This window comes from Myotis nattereri (genome assembly GCF_964212035.1).
Source record: "Myotis nattereri genome assembly, chromosome: 10".
NCBI lineage: Eukaryota > Metazoa > Chordata > Mammalia > Chiroptera > Vespertilionidae > Myotis > Myotis nattereri.
Window position 1 is genome coordinate 1,270,318 of NC_138085.1, and position 15,693 is coordinate 1,286,010.

Below are 15,693 nucleotides of genomic sequence, written 5' to 3' on the forward strand. Positions count from 1 at the left end.
ATTGGCTTTGTCACACAGTTGTCAGAATCAGGGCTAACCAGAAAATGTGCAAGCCAGAGTCCATGCATGTCATCGCTGCATCATCCTGTCTTTTCAGTGTTAGAGTAAGTAGCCTTGCCAGATTTTAATTTTTAAATTTAAGAGACTGTTCCCAATATACAGGGTAGGGTGCCTGAGCCTGACCCGCGATCAGGGCCATCTGCAGGGTGACCGGCGGGTGGGGCGACCCCCTTGCTGGCACCCACCTTGGCTTGGCAGCCTGGTGCAGCCTTCTAGCCAGTTGCCTCCCTCTTGGAGGTGTTGTGCATCTGCCCCCTGGTGGTCAGTGCACGTCAGTGACCGGTTCCGCCATTCGGTCAATTTGCATATTAGGGTTTTATTATATAGACTAGAGGCCAGCATGTGAAATTCGTGCATGGGGAGGGGGAGGGTGTCCCTCATCCCAGCCTGCACCCTCTCCAACCTGGGACCCCTTGGGGGATGTCTGACTGCCAGTTTAGGCCCGATCCCAGCAGTCGGGACATCCCTCTCACAATCCAGGGCCGCTGGCTCCTAACCGCTCACCTGCCTGATCACCCCTAACCACTCTGCCAGCCAGCCTTCTTGGCCCCAACTGCCACACTCTGCTGGCCTACTTGCCCCCAACTGCCCCCCCTCCCCCCGCCAGCCTGCTCACGCCCAACTCTCCCCCCTGCTGGCATGATTGACCCCAACTGCCCTCCCCTCCTGGCCTGATCGCCCCTAACCTCCTCTGCCCCAGCCCTGCCACCATGGCTTTGTCAAGAAGGTCTCCTGGTCTAATTAGCATATTACCCTTTTATTAGTATAGATTATCTTCCAGCCCAGTGGTCAGCAAACTCATTAGTCAACAGAGCCAAATATCAACAGTACAATAATCGAAATTTCTTTTGAGAGCCAAATTCTTAAACTATATAGGTAGGTACATTGTTATTAACTTAATTAGGGTCCTCCTAAGGCTTAGGAAGAACCACACTCAAGGGGCCAAAGAGCTGCATGTGGCTCGCGAGCCGCAGTTTGCTGACCACAGTTCCAGTCCAATCTACAGCAAAAAACCAAGCCTAGTGATGTGAAGTACAAGTTTCAATTTTATAACGTTTGAAAAGTAATACTCCTAGGTTTATAATAAATTTGATCTCAGGTATATCCTTATGAAAGTAAGGGGCTTATAAATATACTAGAGGCCCGGTGCACAAAAATTTGTGCACTCGGGGGGGAGGGGGGTTCTCTTAGCCCGGCCTGTGCCCTCTCGCAGTCTGGGACCCCTTGGGTGATAACGACCTGCTGGCTTAGGCCTGCTCCCGGGTGGCAGAGGGCAGGCCCAATCCCTAGGTGCAGCCCCTGGTCGGGCTCAGAGCAGGGCCGATTGGGGAGTTGGGGCACCGCCCTGTCATGCACAGAGCAGGGTGGATGGGGAGGTTGCGATGCCTCCCTCAGTCACGCTCAGGGTAGGGCCGATTGGGGGGTTGGGGTGCTGCCCAGTCACACTCAAGGCAGGGTTGATGGGGAGGTTGCGGCGCCACCCCGTCTCGCACAGAGCAGGACCCATCAGGGGGTTGAGCTCCCCCTTCACAGATTAGGGCCGATAGGGGAGTTGGGGCACCGCCCGTCACACAGAGCAGGGCCGATCGGGGTTGGGGTGCTGCCACTGTCACACTCAGGGCAGGGCCGATGGGGAGGTTATGGCTCTACCCCGTCACACACAGAGGAGGGCCCGTGGTGGGAGGGGGGGGGTGCGCCACACCCTGTCACACACAGAGCAGGGCCACTCAGGGGGTTGGGGCACCAAAGCCTGTCACACACAGAGCCGCAGGGCGATCAGGGGGTTTGGGCGCTGCCCCGTCACGCTGATCCCGGTGGGTGCCGGGAGGCCTCGCGGCTCCGCTGATCCCGGTGCTGGGAGGCATATTACCCTTTTACTATATAGGATAGAGGCCTGGTGCACGGGTGGGGGCCGGCTGGTTTGCCCTGAAGGGTGTCCTGGATCAGGGTGGGGGTCCCCACTGGGGTGCCTGGCCAGCCTGGATGAGGGGATGATAGCTGTTTGCAGCTGGTCACACACCCTTCAGGGTGGGGGTCCCCACTGGGGTGCCTGGCCAGTCTGGGTGAGGGGCTGAGGGCTGTTTTCAGGCTGGCGGGTGACGGAAGCTCCCAACTGCTCTTTTTCTTTTTTTTGTTTTTATTCTGGGCCAGCTTTAGTTCTGAGGCTGGCTCTAGCTCTTAGGCCTTGGCTGCTGAAAGCAGGTACCTGGTTTGTTTGGGTTCTATAATCGAAACACTGTTTCAACTCCAGCTCTGAGATCGCAGCTGGCTGAAAGCAGGTTTCTGGGGTTTTGTTTAGCTTCTATATTTGTAACAATGTTTCAAACTGCAAGCTCAGAGGCGGGCAGCGGCAGGTGGGGAACGTTGGAGTCCTCCATCACTGAAGCAAGCAAGCCTCATGTTCACTTCAAGCTGCCTGGCTGCCGGCCCCCATCTTGACTGGCAGTTAATCTGCATATCGCCCCGATTAGCCAATGGGAAGGGTAGCGGAGGTACGGCTAATTACCATGTTTCTCTTTTATTAGATAGGATTTGCTTAAACTAAGGATCCAAGCTGATGTGACAGGAGCACCTTCAGACATCCGATTCCTCTCCCTAAATGTGGGCATCATGATTTTGCATATTAGCATTGGGGGAACAAAAGTTCATGGTTCAAATACTTTTTAAATGGCAGTTTCCACCACTGCCTGTTGGAGGAGCGCGGCCGCAGGCCCTCTGATGTCCCATTTTTTTTCTTTTGGTACAATCAACTTTTAAGTGCTCGCAGACAAATTCAATTTAACTTATTTTTTAAAAAAAACAAAACCCAACATCTTGAATTCTCTGGATTTCCTAGTTTCATTGCTTTAATGTCTTCAAGGCACCTGTTAAAAAGAAGACAACAGGACAAAAGAAGTTACTTCAAAAAGAATATTTGGGACCCTAAAGTATAACTATTCGAAATACACTTCTCTAATTATTCACTGAAGCAGTAAGAAATGGTATCACTCCCCGACCTTAGAGAGCACACTCTCTCCTGTAATTCTAAGCAGCATGCGCTGTCCTACACATTCTGGGATGACCCGCCTTCCAGTGGAGAGGGAGGGCAAAAGTGGGTTCACAGTTGAGTATGAAAAACAGCTTATTCTCATATTATTTGTTACTGTTTTCCTTTCCATGTGAACAACTGTAAATCCACTTTTGACCCACCCTGTATTTTAAATAATATTTTGAGTGACATCCCTTTAAGATCACATTTTAAGGGTCTGTAAACCAATGCACTGAAGAACTTTTTACATATCCGCTCAAGTTCTTGCCCCCTCGACCCAAGACACTTCGCTGATTCATTTTCTGTCTGGTCTGTCTGCAGTCACTGCTGTTCTCGGGAACAAACAAGATGCTTCCGAAAGCAGTTCCACAGCCTGGACGCAGGCACTGCACTCGGCATGAGCAGTGGTACCCGGTCCTCACTGGCCACACACACACGCTGCAGCTCAGCAACACGAACGGGCTGGTTCTCTAGTCTTACATGAATTTTAAATTAATGCAAATACCTTTCTCAATTCACAACTTCATATTCGTTAGAATAAGTACATTTCTAGCTGTATGTTGACACTGTAGAAATTTCACTTTTACAACACACATCAGAACTTTTGAAAACAAAATCCTTGTTTTTAAAACTTCAAAAACTAAACTAAGCAGGAAAGGTGTGGGGGTTCTATTTATTTTTTATTTTTTTGCAGGCGCCCAGATGAGGGGCTAAGACGTCATTGCCATCAGCTCCAGGCTCCGCGTGGTGCGGGGTTTCCTAACTGGTTACGTCCCAGAAGCACCACGTGTCTTACGCTGTGAGACCAGCTTTGCTTCAGGCCGGCATCCTGTGCTTTGTAAACCAGAGCAGGGTTTACACTGTGAAGAAACTGCTCTGACCAGCACAGCCAGCCACACGTTCCAGTGCGGGACAGGGCCTACTGACCACCTCAGCCTCCACTGCGCAAATGCACCTGCATCTGCTCACAAGAAACTTGCTCAATGAAGCTCTGTGACTGGGGGACCAGTCGCCCCAGGTCCTTCCTCCAGATGGGGACACACCTGTTCTCGAACGTCTGTTATGGTCACGTTTCAGCAAGTATAGGGAAATCACACAGGGATGCACCTAGTCCTCGCTGAGGGCTATTGCTGTCCAGGAGTCATTCTTTTATCTTAAAACCATCTGAGCCCCGGCAGCCCTTCTCGGAAAGCGCGCCCCAGCCCGAGGCTTGCGTGCCGTGACTGAGGTCAGACCATGTTCGCTTCAGGAGGCTTTGTCATCGTGCAGCCGCAGAGAGCAAACTGCCGGCGAGCACTGCGATTCGGCCTTTTCTGTCATCACTCCTCAATAACAGGCTCTGCACAAGAGCACAGCGTGAGGGGGGAGTACCTGATGTGCCGCTTGCACGCTGCGCAGCTCAGGGGTGCAAGGCGGTGGCAGGGGCGCGGCCAGTCCTCCTTCCCAGGCTGTCTGCAAAATTTCACAGTTAAAACCTTACACATTATTTGTGAACAAATGACTTTTATGACAACTGTTAGGAAAATGATCATACTGACATCATAACCCCAACTACCTGATTTAGCATACCCTTTCTTCAGTCACATCCCCCATATTTCCAGAATCCTTTTAATCCATACCCAAGGACACGTTTTTATTGATTTTTAGGGAGAGAAACATGGAAGGCCCCCCAAACCTGGGAATTGAATTGCAACCTTTTGGTGTGCCGGCCTACGCTCCAACCAACAGGGCTACCCGGCCAGGGCTAGTCTATCAACTTGATGTTTCAGCCAAAATTCTGGTAGTTTCTGACTCTTTTCTTATTAAAATGCTAACCAAAGGACACTTTTTCCTTTTGAAGTACTGAAGAGTTTATCTTCTCTTTTTCTGCCATTAAAGATTTGCTTTTAAAGAGATGAAACTAGTTCTTACAATTTCTTCTATTTATAATTTAGTATTCAAACTTGAATTAAGGAAAGTTGTATCTGACACCTGATTATGACATCATAGTATTCTTTTAAAAGTCAGCCTTATTGGCTACTGGGAAAAACTGTTCAATCGTTTCTCCCTCGTATGTTTCTTTCTTTCTTTTTAAAAGATTTTAAAAATGATTGTTAGAAAGGGAGAGGGAGAGAAACACTGATGGGAGAGTGAAACAGCCATCAGCCTCCTACTGCACGGCCCTCACCAAGCATCAGGATCGAGCCTGCAGCAACCCTTTGGTGCAGGGGGCGATGCTCAACCAACGGAGCCACGCCACCCAGGGCTTCAGAGAGCTTCTTCAAACGCAAAGCAAACCATCTACTTGGCATACAGTCAAGGACATATTCTCCTCATCACAATGAGCCGGAGAGGCCGATCTTAAAGATAATGACTATTTCAGAAACTTACTTTGAGGCTGTCTGTTTAAATAAGAGCTCAAATGAGACAAATTTTCTATTTTAGTAGCTTCTCAAGCTAAATCTGGCCAGTTTCCTTTAGTAAAACTGTTCACTCACCAAGTACTTTTCAATTCACTATGAGTAGTAAATAGTTTGAAGAAAATAAGTTATCTATAAAACTTAGATATAAAGTCTCTTAAATTTTGTAAAATATATTTTCTTACTAAACATTTTTTTACCCACACAAAATAACTCTCCCTTATCTTCAGCTTCCACCTCCAACAAGTGACAGAAGAGCAGGTGTGTGTGTTTATTTAATCACTTTATGAAGCTTAGCCTCCAAATGCTTTTTATTTGCTGCTCCTTTCACCTACGAGTAAGAACAGCAAACAAAAGTGAAAAGGGCAGCTGATTAAACAAGGTCATGGTCATGAGTTTGCTTTAAAATTAATCAGGAAACTGGTTGCTTATTTTGTTACAACAATAAAAAATTCTCCACCTTTCATCCTTACAATTTTAAATATCAGATTGTTGTTGGAACCAATATATCGTATTCATCACTTATAAAGAAAACCAGTCGCTGTCTACTCGATTTCCCACAGGCAATGGGGGCCCAATATTCACAGAAACACAGATTCTGAGCATTTTTAATTGTTGAAAAAAATGAGCAAACTTCCCATCAAAGTGTCGCAAGAAACTGAGTGATACAACAATGAAAAAATTCTCAGGTTTTGAAATCTCACTATATAATACCAAGGTGTAGATTCCTCTCATTTCATTTACAAGAATAATGTTCTAAAAATGCCTTTCTCCAGGGAAAGCATTTATGGGATTTAATGACACAATTCCACTTGGACTAGTCTGCGCTCACGTCGGAGTCTAACCACGCTGCGGACGGACTCAGCCGCTCGCCTCGGGTTTACAAACAGACACCAGCGCGCCTTCCCAGCCACCTCCTCAGAAACAACCTGAAACAACATGTTGTTTATTGTAAGGGATATACTTCAGTAGATAAATATATGAACAGTAATCAATAAGTCTCTTTAAGAATAAAATATTTAGCCCTTTGTATATCAAATCAGACCATGAAAGGTAAAATAATTCATCAAAAGGTACATTATTTTCAAATATATAAACTATGTGCTAAAGTAAAAAAAATAAAATGTCCTTTAGTCCAGAGCTGCGCCCGGGCCGCTGTCAGGGGCCGTGCGAGGAGACAGGTCCTCCGCCCTGGGGGTCACTCCTGCCCGTCTCTGCCTCTGCAACGAACAACAAAGGCCAGCGTCAGTCCAAGGGCACGTTCTGAACTTCACCAGAGAACACTTACTCATTCAAACAACAAATTACAGAAAATTTAAAATGAAACGTGCAAAGATGGCAACCCATTCCAGACCGTCAGGAAGTCCATCAACACCTCCGCACAGTGAGGTCTCCCAGGGCCAGCGTGGGACTCCAGAGCGCTGCAGCCTGAGCTGGTGAGAGTGTTCTCAAAAGTAAAGCAAGTGGCTCTGGTGACGAAGACGATGATGCGCCTAGGAAACCAGCGAGCACCTCCTGGGCAACGCTGACCCCGTGAGGTGGACACAGCACAGGTCCTCACCCCATTTCACAGACGAGGAAGCAGAACGGAGTGACACCTTGGGAGAGAATCAGCTATTCACACCCTGACAGGCTGACGTTACAAGAACAGGAGCACAGAAGGTTCTTACAGACAGAACACCTCCTTTCATACAGAACCAGATACTTGGAACTCACTGCAACAGAGCTAAGTGCAAGGCCACCAGGACGAAGGAGCAATAACCAACCAGGAAACTACTTCTCCCGGGAGCGGTCTACCCTTGTTATTCTGTAATCAGGCTTCTTTCCATACCTTTATTTCTATCCATTATCTGAAACTACCTTCATTTTAAGAGGGCATTTGGGAAAGATGCTGACAAACTAATGCACTACAAATAACGAGAGAGAAGAGAAGCCTGGAGACGGCCTTGGAAGGCTCTGTGGTCAGGTAAAACTGTCCTCTGTCTTTCAGCATCTCACGGGTGGCCCAGGATTGGAGAAGCAACTCCCTTTCCTCCCGCAGACGGCTGGCAGCAGCAGTGGGCGCAGACACCGGCATTCCTAAGGCAGGGGCTTGGGCAAGGGAAGCGCTGCCTGGAAAGGTGGCGTCGTCGCAGCAGGAGGCCAGAGCTGGTTAGAAGAATGGCCCCACAGATCAACCTCCCACTTCCGCCTCCTCTCAACTAGTCTTCCTTTCTGCCACAAAGCAGCCTTCCCTCTCTGGTACCCATTGAACACTTAAGCTCTAATATTTCTATTCTTGCCTCCCAGAGCCCAAACATGTGCAAAAATGGAGAAACTGATTCACTATACTTCCCCTTCTAGGATGGCAAATAAAACCAGAAGCATCAACAATTTATAGAATAATTCAATGACAGTAAAAATTCTGATGGGACTTTTATTTGGCAAAATGATTTTAAGATTAATCTAAAAATGTAGAGCAGCCCTAGCTGATTTTGCTCAGTGGATAGTGCATCGGCTGCGGACTGAAGGGTCCTGGGTTCAATTCCAGTCAGGGCACATGCCTGGATTGTGAGCTTGATCCCCATTGTGGGGCGTGCATCTCTTTCATCACTGATGTTTCTCTCTCTCCCTCTCCCTTCCTCTCTGAAATCAATAAAAATTTATTTTAAAAAAATATAAAACAGGACAGGAAAATTTTTTTCATTACAGTGCAATTTATTTAGGAATCACTGGGTATTCATTTAAGACTAGAACAAACACTATCATTTAAACACTTTCCAGTTTATATTCTCAAAGTAAAGTCTAAACACAGGTAGGTATTCAAAGCCTTTTACATTCTACAAAGGTCTTAATCAAGTAAATACTTTACTTTCAAAGTTCCTTAAGAATACGGATGCTGCCCTGGCCGGCTTGGCTCCGTGGATACAGCATCAGCCTGCGGACTGAAGGGTCCCAGGTTCGATTCCGGTCAAGGGCACATGCCTGGGTTGCAGGCTTGATCCCCAGTGGGGGGCGTGCAGGAGGCATCCGATCAATGATTCTCTCTCATCATTGATGTTTCTATCTCTCCTTCTCCCTTCCTGTCTGAAATCAATAAAGAAATATATTTAAAAAAAGAAAAAAAGAATATGGATGCTGGCTCTCTCCCTCCACAGAGTAGCCCTGTCTTTCCCTTCTCCCTCTTCTTCCCCAACAGGCGTGCAGCTCCTAAACTCTAAGGGACCCCACGAGACCTACAACCAGTGAAGTGCTGAGCAATGACAGCTCATCCCAGACTCCCCCCTAAACCTGTCCCCAAAGCCCCCTTTTCTCAGTGAGCTGACAGCAGCCCCACCCAGGCTCTTTCCTGTTGCTTCTTTCCTTGTCACACTGTCCCAGCTGTAATAAGTGTTTTCTCAAAATCACCTGAATAAAAAAAAGAATATAGATGCTAAAATTAAAAGGCTTGGGATCTAATAAGCAAAATACCTCATCTACTTGCAATATTGATTATCAATACTGGCTATACTAGGAAAGTTTAAAGTTTTACTTTCTTTTCTTTTTAAATCTTCACCCGAGGATATTTTTCCATTGATTTTTGAGAGAGAGTGGAAGAGAGAGGGAAAGATAGAATGAAACACCGATGTGAGAGAAACACATTGACTGGTTGCCTCCTGCATGAGCCTGACCAGGGCCCGGGCCATGGAGGAGTCTGCAACCCAGGTACCTGCCCTTGACTGGAACCAAATCCCTGGACCCTTCACTCTGCAGGCAGACGCTCTATCCAATGAGCCAAATTGGCTAGGGCTAAAGTTTTACTTTCTGCTTTTATAATATACCATTGTGTATAATATTATGCCTGAAGATGAAAATGAGAACAAATTTACACCTATGTTGTAAGTTTTATATATGAATATATATCTACCATTTACATTTTTATTGCAAAGTGATTTTCCAAATAAATTGCAATAGTACAAAACATCATTTTTCACTTTAAATAAAATCATGAAAGTACCGTTTACTTTTCCAACAAATGAAATACTTTTACAACGCAACTTTTTCAAAAAGTCCAATTTTCTTCCCGATGTTATTAGATGTTTATTAGAAGACTAGTAGCCTGGTGCACGGACTCGTGCACATTGAGAGGAAATTAATTAGCAGGTGGCCAGCAGGGCAGGACTGGGAGAGACGGGCTGACACGCCCTGGAGCCAACCTCCCGCGGTCCCTCCCTGGCTGGCTGCACCTGGGGCAGCGCCACTACTCAAAGAGCGTCTGCGGTCACCACAGCTTGGCAGTAAACCAGATTTGGGGCCGATAGTGCCCCAGCAACAACATAACCCACGGCTGAAGGTGGAATCTCACAGCCCTGCAAGGAATTGGGCTCCCTCCTCTCTGGTTCCGGGGTGTGTCACCCAAGAACCGCCACTGCCAAGTCACCGCAGCTCGGCAGCTCCTGCGCTGGGCATCTGCCCCACTAGTGGTCAGTGCACGTCATACCTACTGGCTGGTCAGATGGTCGCTTAGCTTTTTATATCCTAACTAGAGGCCCGGTGCACAAAAATTTGTGCACTTGAGCGGGGGAGGGTCCCTCAGCCCGGCCTGTGCCCTCTCACAGTCTGGGACCCCTCGGGAGATAACGAACTGCTGGCTTAGGCCTGCTCCCGGGTGGCAGAGGGCAGGCCCAATCCCTAGGTGCAGCCCCTGGTTGGGCTCAGAGCAGGGCCGATTGGGGAGTTGGGGCGCCGCCCCCTGTCATGCACAGAGCAGGGCGGATCGGGAGGTTGAGATGCCACCCCCAGTCACGCTCAGGGTAGGGCCGATTGGGGGGTTGGGGCACCGCCCCCTGTCACACTCAAGGCAGGGTCGATGGGGAGTTTGCGGTGCCACCCCGTCACGCACAGAGCAGGGCCCATCAGGGGGTTGAGGAGCTCCCCCCTGTCACGCACAGAGTAGGGCCGATAGGGGAGTTGGGGCACCGCCCCCTGTCACACAATGAGCAGGGTGGATCAGGGGGTTGGGGCGCCGCCCTCTATCACCCACAGAGCAGGGTTGATCAGGGGGTTGGGGCGCCGCCACTCTCACACTCACGGCAGGGCCGATGGGGAGGTTATGGCTGTACCCTGTCACACACAGAGCAGAGCCCATGGGGGGGGGGGCGGTTGGGGCGCCGCACCCTGTCACACACAGAGCCGCAGGGCAATCAGGGGGTTGGGGAGCTCCCCCCTATCAGGCACAGAGCAGGGCTGATCAGGGTGTTGGGGCACCTTCCCCTGTCACGAACAGAGCAGGGCGGATAGGGAGGTTGTGGCCCCGCCCCCTGTCACACACAGAGCCGCAGGGCGATCAGGGGGTTTGGGCGCTGCCCCCTGTCACGCTGATCCCGGTGCCGGGAGGCCTCTCGGCTCCGCTGATCCTGGTGCTGGGAGGCATATTACCCTTTTACTATATAGGGTAGAGGCCTGGTGCATGGGTGGGGGCCGGCTGGTTTGCCCTGAAGTGTGTCCTGGATCAGGGTGGGGGTCCCCACTGGGGTGCCTGGCCAGTCTGGGTGAGGGGCTGAGGGCTGTTTTCAGGCTGGCGGGTGACTGAAGCTCCCAACTGCTCCTTTTCTTCTTTTTGTTTTATTCTGGGCCAGCTTTAGCTCTGGCTCCAGCTCTGAGGCCTCTGCTGCTGAAAGCAGGTATTTGGTTTGTTTGGGTTCTATAATCGAGACACTGTAACAACTCTAGCTCTGAGATCCCGGCTAGCTGAAAGCAGGTTTCTGGGGTTTTGTTTAGCTTCTATATTTGTTACAATGTTTCAAACTGCAAGCTCAGAGGCAGGCAAGGCAGGCGGGGAACGTTGGTTTCCTCCGTCACTGAAGCAAGCAAGCCGCATGTTTGCTTCCAGCTGCCTGGCTACCGGCCGCCATCTTGGCTGGCAGTTAATTTGCATATTGCCCTGATTAGCCAATGGGAAGGGTAGCAGTCGTACGCTAATTACCATGTTTCTCTTTTATTAGATAGGATATATAAAAACCCAGGGTCCGTAACGACTGACTGAAGGCTTGATAGAACACTGGAAGTCAGTACTGTAGTCAGTGCTGGGTCGCCACGGGTGCAGTGACCCAGCACTGACTGCTGAAGGGTCTGCAGATCAGGCCGGGAGAGAGAGGCAGGGTCTGATCCACAGCCTCCGTGGCAGCTGTTGATCAGCTGTTGCCTCTTTCTTTCTCTCCGGGCTTCACCAGCAGCCGCGCCTCTCTTTGTCTTTCTCTTCAGGCCTCTGCAGGGGCTGCTGATCGGCCTCACTTCTTTCATCAGGCCCAGAGATAGGCCTGGAGATGCTGACTGGCATAGAAACCGACCAATCAGAACCAAATTGGCTGGCAGGGGAGGACAGTTGGGGGCGAGATCAGGCCGGCAGGGGAGGGCAGTTAGGAGTGATCAGGCAGCCAGGCAGAGGCAGTTAGGGGCGATCAGGCAGGCAGGTAGGTGAGCGGTTAGGAGCCAGCGGTCCCAGATTGTGAGAGGGATGTCCAACTGCCGGTTTAGGCCCGATCCCACAGGCCTAACCGGCAGTCGGACATCTCCCATGGGGTCCCCGATTGGAGAGGGTGCAGGCTGGGCTGAGGGAACCCCCCTCCATGCAGGAATTTCATGCACCAGGCCTCTAGTATATAGATAAACCCAACGCACAGAATGAAATGCACATAGTAAAACTTCATTAAGTGGAACCAAGGAAGATCAATGTGAAGGGCAGGATGCTGTAACATTGGCCTATCAAAAGAGTAAGAGGCACTGCTTGGCACAGAACCGCACAAATGCTCCTGATTCATTCAAAGCACCAAGAAGCTCACTTCTACTGCAGCTACACTGTTAGTAAGCAAACAATATTTTTAAAGGGCTAGGCTTCTGCCTCTCTCTGAAGTAGTTTCCCTACAACTTTTAAAAACTTCTATTTAACTTTTGTTTTTAAACGCTGTGAAGCAATGAAGTTCTAATTAATAAATTTTACTACATTTGTGAATTCATATTTTAGACACTGCTTTGACATCAAAATAATATGAATTCAATACAAAATCAGTTTTTCACTCAGAGGTCAGACTTTGTTTTCTGAGAACTGTGTCAGCTAGTTAATGGAAATTAAAATCTGATTTTCCAACACTAACTTACATATTTTTTGCCTCTTTTATACCAATCTCTGCTGTTTGACTTATGCTCACGGAAATACAAAATAATTTTATCTTCTCCAAACAAAGAGCCTGGCCGGTGTGGCTAAGTGGTTGAGCATCGACCTATGAACCAGGAGGTCAAGGCTCAATTCCTGGTCAAAGGTACATGCCCTGCGTGCAGGCTCAACCTCCAGTAGGGGGCGTGCAGGAGGCAACTAGTCAATGATTCTCATCATTGATGTTTCTATCTCTCCCTCCTCCTTCCTCTCTGAAATCAATAATACCTTAATCAATAAAGAAATTAAAGATTGAAATAAAATAAAATTAAATTAAATTAAAAAATAAAAAAAGGAAATGACTCAAAATAAACCATATGGCTTTATGAAGAGAAATCATTCCATTATTATATACTTTAGGATTATTCCCTCCAACAGTATGGTCTCTAAAACGGTGACTTCGATAGCGTGAGTTCCTAAGCTACCATGAAACCCGTTATCCTGAAGTCTCAGGAGGCCCTTTTGCAAATGCTACCGAACCTTTGCAAAGTCAAATGTACTCAAACCAGTAACATGATATGAAGGTCATCAAAGCAAATGAAATCAGTAAAAACTAGGACTATGCTCTAAGACTTTAGAAAACTATGCTAGTTACTGTTACCTTCTGGTAGCACTTAACTAATACAATATAGACCTGGGCTAAAAGACACAGCGAGAAACTGTACATGCAAACAAATGAAACACCACATACTGGTACATTACACATTATCTTGAGGACTATAGGAAAAGTTATTTTTAAATTGAAAATATACTTTAACCAAAAGAAAAACTGTCCTATCCTGACTACGTGAGTAACCCCGTATGCCCAAATGGGAGGTTCAAGGGCAGGCAGGGGTTTACGGTGTGTGAGCTGCCAGTGTGGCCCGTCTCCAGAGGCTGAAGGGCTAGTGCACCCCTTGGAAGAGGAATCCGGCAAGAAAAGTTTATGCCTTTTTCTCTCCAAATGTGGTTCAATAAAGCAGATGTCCTCAAAGCAATGGACACTTACTTCAAGCACTTACTCTGCTTACAAGTTTTATTTACACAGTAATTGTTAATGGTGGCATTTAGCGAATTCCTTGTATTTACTTACATTTTGTGTAGATATTTATACTTTAAAGATAAAGAAAGTGTATAATACTAAAAATGAGAAAAAGAAATACAGTCACTTAGGTCCAATTCAGGAGGCAAGTAACAGACGGAAGATTAACTTCACCAGGTCGTTACCCTCCATGAGATTACTGCCAGGGCTCACAGTCCTGCCAGCAAGGCCCCAATAGGAAGGAAACAGTTATCAGAGTCAACATTAACCTTAAAAAAATGCAGAAAAGGCCAGAAATTTAAAAAAAAATAAAAGAAGAAGAAGAAGAAGAAGAAGAAGAAGAAGAAGAAGAAGAAAGATGAAGGAATTTGCATTGCCTTGCAAATATCAAAACATGTTGTTCATAAATAATTGTTATTCACTAAACAATATTAGGATAATTGGTTAAACATTTGGGGGAAATGTTAGCTCAATCTCCCCTTAAATTATGTGGAATAAAGATTTAAATGTAAAATACAAAACCACAAATATTAGATATAATTTTAAATTTTGTATCTAAGAAAAATACCTCAGAAAGTCAAAGTATACAGAAATTGGGGGAGGGGGTGATATATAATACATATGACCAAGACCAAAGTGCTTAGAATCAGTATGAAAGATTAGTTTCTCTACAGAAAAATAAGCTAAGAATGAAAGGGACAACTCATAAAAACAAGAACAAATGACTGACAAATACAAAAAGAAGGTAATCTCATGAATAATAAAAAACGCAATTCCGCCGAAACCGGTTTGGCTCAGTGGATAGAGCATCGGCCTGCGGACTGAAGGGTCCCAGGTTCGATTCCGGCCAAGGGCATGTACCTGGGTTGCAGGCATATCCCCAGTAGTGGGTGTGCAGGAGGCCGCTGATCGATGTTTCTCTCTCATCGATGTTTCTAACTCTCTATCTCTCTCCCTTCCTCTCTGTAAAAAAATCAATAAAATATATTAAAAAACAACAACAAAAAAACGCAATTCCGCCCTGGACGGGGTGACTCAGCCGGCTGGGTGTGGTCCTGTGCACTGAAAGGTTGGTTGTGCAGGAGGCAGCCAATCAATATTTTGCTCTCACATTGATGTTTCTCTCTCTTCCCCTCCCTTCCTCTCTCTCTAAAAATCAATAAAAAAAAATCTTTTTAAAAATGCAATTCACTCTATTTTATCAATGAGAATGACAGAAAACAAATTAGACAAGTGGTATGAAGCTGTTACGTACTGACAAAAGCCACACAGGGTGCAGCTTGAAGAAATTACTTGAGTAAATCCAAAATGTAAGACTATGCAGCTGTACAAAATTATGTATCTACTGACACAGAAACAGATTCAGACACTAAGAGAAAAAACAGGTTACCTAGCAGCACATAAATGACATTCTCCCCATCATTAAACACAAAAAAAACCCTTTAGAAATATATTTATCAAAATGTTAAAATAAAAAGAGGAACAAATGTAATAATCTGAACAATAAAGATTTAATTAAAAAAAAAGTTAAAATAGTATTTCCAGGTGTGCGATGATGGTTTTCATTTTTCCTTTAGTTTTTCTGCATTTTATGTATTTCTTCCATTTTCAGTGCCTAATGTCAGCTTGTTTTAATATTTTATTTTTTATTTTTTACAGAGAGGAAGGGAGAGGGATAGAGAGTTAGAAACATCCATCAGCTGCCTCCTGCACACCCCCTACTGGGGATGTGCCCACAACCCAGGTACATGCCCTTGACTGGAATCGAATCTGGGACCCTTCAGTGCGCAGGCTCTATCCACTGAGCCAAACCGGCTAGGGCAGCCGTGGGCAAACTACGGCCCGTGGGCCGGATCCGGCCCGTTTGAAATGAACTAAAAAAAAAAAAAAAAAAGACCGTACCCTTTTATGTAATGATGTTTACTTTGAATTTATATTAGTTCACACAAACACTCCATCCATGCTTTTGTTCCGGCCCTCCGGTCCAGTGGAAGAACCCATTGTGGCCCTCGAG

At 46.9% G+C, this 15,693-nt stretch overlaps 1 protein-coding gene across 5 annotated transcripts in view; it reads right to left on the bottom strand.

Annotated features, from left to right (window-relative positions):
• Positions 1 to 2,559: 2,559 nt before the first annotated feature.
• Positions 2,560 to 15,693, bottom strand: part of RNF149 (ring finger protein 149) — a 43,673-nt gene continuing 30,539 nt past the window's right edge. Inside the window, exons 7-10 of one of the 5 annotated variants that reach the window (XM_081101630.1) lie at positions 6,320 to 6,707; positions 5,692 to 5,818; positions 4,460 to 4,536; positions 2,560 to 2,924 (exon numbers count right to left, since the gene is read on the bottom strand). In XM_081101630.1, the coding sequence (XP_080957756.1) occupies positions 6,646 to 6,707 (62 nt within the window). In that variant the 3' untranslated portion in view covers positions 2,560 to 2,924; positions 4,460 to 4,536; positions 5,692 to 5,818; positions 6,320 to 6,645. Of the gene's footprint in view, positions 2,925 to 4,459; positions 4,541 to 5,687; positions 6,708 to 15,693 lie in introns of all 5 variants that reach the window. The other 4 variants (XM_081101632.1, XM_081101628.1, XM_081101629.1 and 1 more) reach the window with 4 other exon arrangements.